The following is a 2,630-nucleotide window of genomic DNA, read 5'->3' as shown; positions in this document are numbered from 1 at the left end:
TCCCAAATAGTCCACAGATCTGAGATACAGAAAGTGAGGGGGGAAAAAAGATGAGGGAAAGAACTGGAATAGTTTTGCTTTTCAAATAAAGTAGATAAAGAGAACAACCCATCCTCTTCCTCAGAAAAAGTCATGATCATTTGGACCATGTGTATTCATTTTATTCATCGATTTCACACTTACCAGACACCTACGGTATGCAGAAGCGCGGGAGTTGGCGGGCTCATTTGCACCCTTCCTCAGTAACCTTTGAAGAGATCCCTCTCTCCACCTGGCACAGTGGGCACACGGATGGGGCAAACAAGACCCACGCCCCCGGGGAGCACACAGTGGAGGGTGGAGGAACAAAGCAAAGTGGGCAGTCACAATTTACAAATGTAAAGGCTATTCCACGTAAGGGGCGGGAGAGGGTGGCAGACCCAGGGTTGGGATCTAGGGGAGAGGAGGCGGAGGCTGAAGAGAAAGGGAAACACCTTCGGCCTGTCTGGATTTTTCCCAGAACCACATGCTCTGGTCATGTTTTGATTAATTTCAAGGTTCTCTCATTGACTCAAACAAGAGCTCTCTTGCTCTGATTAATTTTCGAAAGAGCCGGACGAGTTTAATCATAGCAAACACAATGACCCCGGTTACTATGGCCTGCGTTACTAAAAGCAGAAAGTAAAGACCCCAGAACAGGCTATAATCTTGACTCTTGCCCTTGGCCACGGGCTGGTCCCACGCCCAGGGTTCTGAGCTGTTAGGCGCCAAGGCATGGGGGCCGCGGGCCACAGGCAGGGCCACCTCGGTAAAGGCAGGAGAGTGGGGAGGCGGGCCCTGGGTGCCCGGGCAACCCAGGTCACTGTCCCGCAAGTCCCAGAGCCGTCGGCCAGCGCGCTGCCCCGTGCCGCTGCACTGCGGGGGCTCGGCTTGGCCCACGAGGCGTGGGTGCTGTCGTAGCCACGCCAGGAACGGCCACAGGCCACAGTCGCAGCGCCAGGGATTGTGCCCCAGCAGGACCTCCGCCAGCCGCGGCAGAGCCCCGAACACTTCGCCGGACATGGTCTCCAGCTGGTTGTGGTCGAGTTGGACCTCCTCGAGGCTGCGAAGGTCGCGGAAGAGCGCGCGGGGCAGAGTCCGCAGCCTGTTGTGGCTCAGCGACACTTGGCGCAGCCTGTCGAGGCCGTGCAGCAGGCCATCGGGCAGGGAGGCCAGGCTGTTGGAGTGCAGGGCGAGCACCTGGAGCTCGCCGAGGCCCCGGAAGGCGCCCTCCGGGAGCGCGCTCAGACGCGGGCTTTGGGTCACCCCTAATGTCCGCAGGCGGCTCAGGTTGCGGAAGGCGGCCTCGGGCAGGGTGCGCAGCTGGGTGCGGTTCAGCCACAGCTCCTGCAGGCCTGCCATCTCCCCAAAGAGCACCTCCGGGAGCTCTTCCAGTGGATTCTCAAACAGCGTCAAGAAGTTCAAATTGTGCAAATGAAGAAAGAGTGCAGAGGGCAGGGACTCGAGCTTGTTTCTAGAAAGAGTCAAATAGCTCAGGTTGCGGAGCTCATCGAAGGCCCCGGGCGCGATGGAATGGATGTGGTTTCTGTCGAGATGCAGCTCCATCATGGCGTGCAGGCTACTCAACAACCCCGAATCCAGAGAGACGAGCTGGTTTGAGTGGAGCAGAAGCTTCTTAAGCTTAGCCTGTGACCCGAGCAGTCCCTTGGGCAAGTGGGTCAAATTGTTTCCCGATAAATCCAACAATCTCAGGTTCTCCAGATGTGTGAAAAGGTTAGCAGGAAGGAAAAGGAGTTGATTGTTGTTCAGAAAGAGCTCCTGCAGGCTAACCAGTTTCTGAAACATGTTTTGGTCAAGGCCCTGCAGTTCATTGTGGTCCAGAAACAACTGTTCCAGGAGCACCATCTTATCCAAGAGTGCTCCTGGAAGATGAGTGATCTTGTTGCGCGACAACCTCAGGGTTTTTAGTTTTATCAGGTCATTAAAGGTGCCGGGAGCGATGGCAGAAATGTGGCTGTCTGACAGCATCAGGCGCTGCAGGACGATCATGCCACTGAAGCTGTGATTCTGCAAGATGCCGCGTCCCATTCGGAAGAGCAGGATGTGCGTGAGGTTGGTGGGTAGGCCCAGGGCCGGGATGCGTGCCACGTCGCTCCCTGAGCACTGCGCGGCGTCCCGAAAGACACACTTGCAGGCGAGTGGGCAGGGGAAGGGCTGGGCGCGCAGGAGCCCCAGCACCACGCACAGCAGGGTGCTCCTCAACATGTCTGAAACCTGCGGGCAACACCCAAGGGCAAACGTTCATATTCGATCTTGTAATCCTGAAAATTTAATTTTGCGGAGGCATGCTCCTTTCGCCAGGATTATCTCTCACATTGTTATCCAGATACAACTAAGTCTTACGCTTTTCGTAGGAGTGCAGATTTTCCTGGGTGGTGAGAAGACATTCACTTTACACTACGAAGTCTCGTTCTTTCGTTTTATTAATTTTCCACTCTCAGTTTAAAGCATTGAAATTAAACCGTTTTCAAGCTATAGAAAAGCCAATACTTTAAAATCTTTACATAGAGAATTCATTAAATAATCATCCTCACATTCAAGCTTCAGACATTATGAAATTATGAAAATAGTTTGCCCAAAAGTAGCTCTGC

General features: G+C 54.1%; 1 protein-coding gene across 1 annotated transcript; it reads right to left on the bottom strand.

The window, feature by feature from the left end:
* Positions 1-531: 531 nt before the first annotated feature.
* On the bottom strand, positions 532-2,244 carry GP5 (glycoprotein V platelet). The gene has a single exon (XM_011383303.1). The coding sequence runs from the start codon at positions 2,242-2,244 to the stop codon at positions 532-534; it is 1,713 nt and encodes a 570-aa protein (XP_011381605.1).
* Between the last annotated feature and the right edge of the window lie 386 nt (positions 2,245-2,630).

This window comes from Pteropus vampyrus, unplaced genomic scaffold, assembly GCF_000151845.1.
Source record: "Pteropus vampyrus isolate Shadow unplaced genomic scaffold, Pvam_2.0 Scaffold14, whole genome shotgun sequence".
Taxonomy (NCBI): domain Eukaryota; kingdom Metazoa; phylum Chordata; class Mammalia; order Chiroptera; family Pteropodidae; genus Pteropus; species Pteropus vampyrus.
Note: the sequence above shows the minus strand (reverse complement) of the source record. Positions and strands in the feature narration are given on the sequence as shown.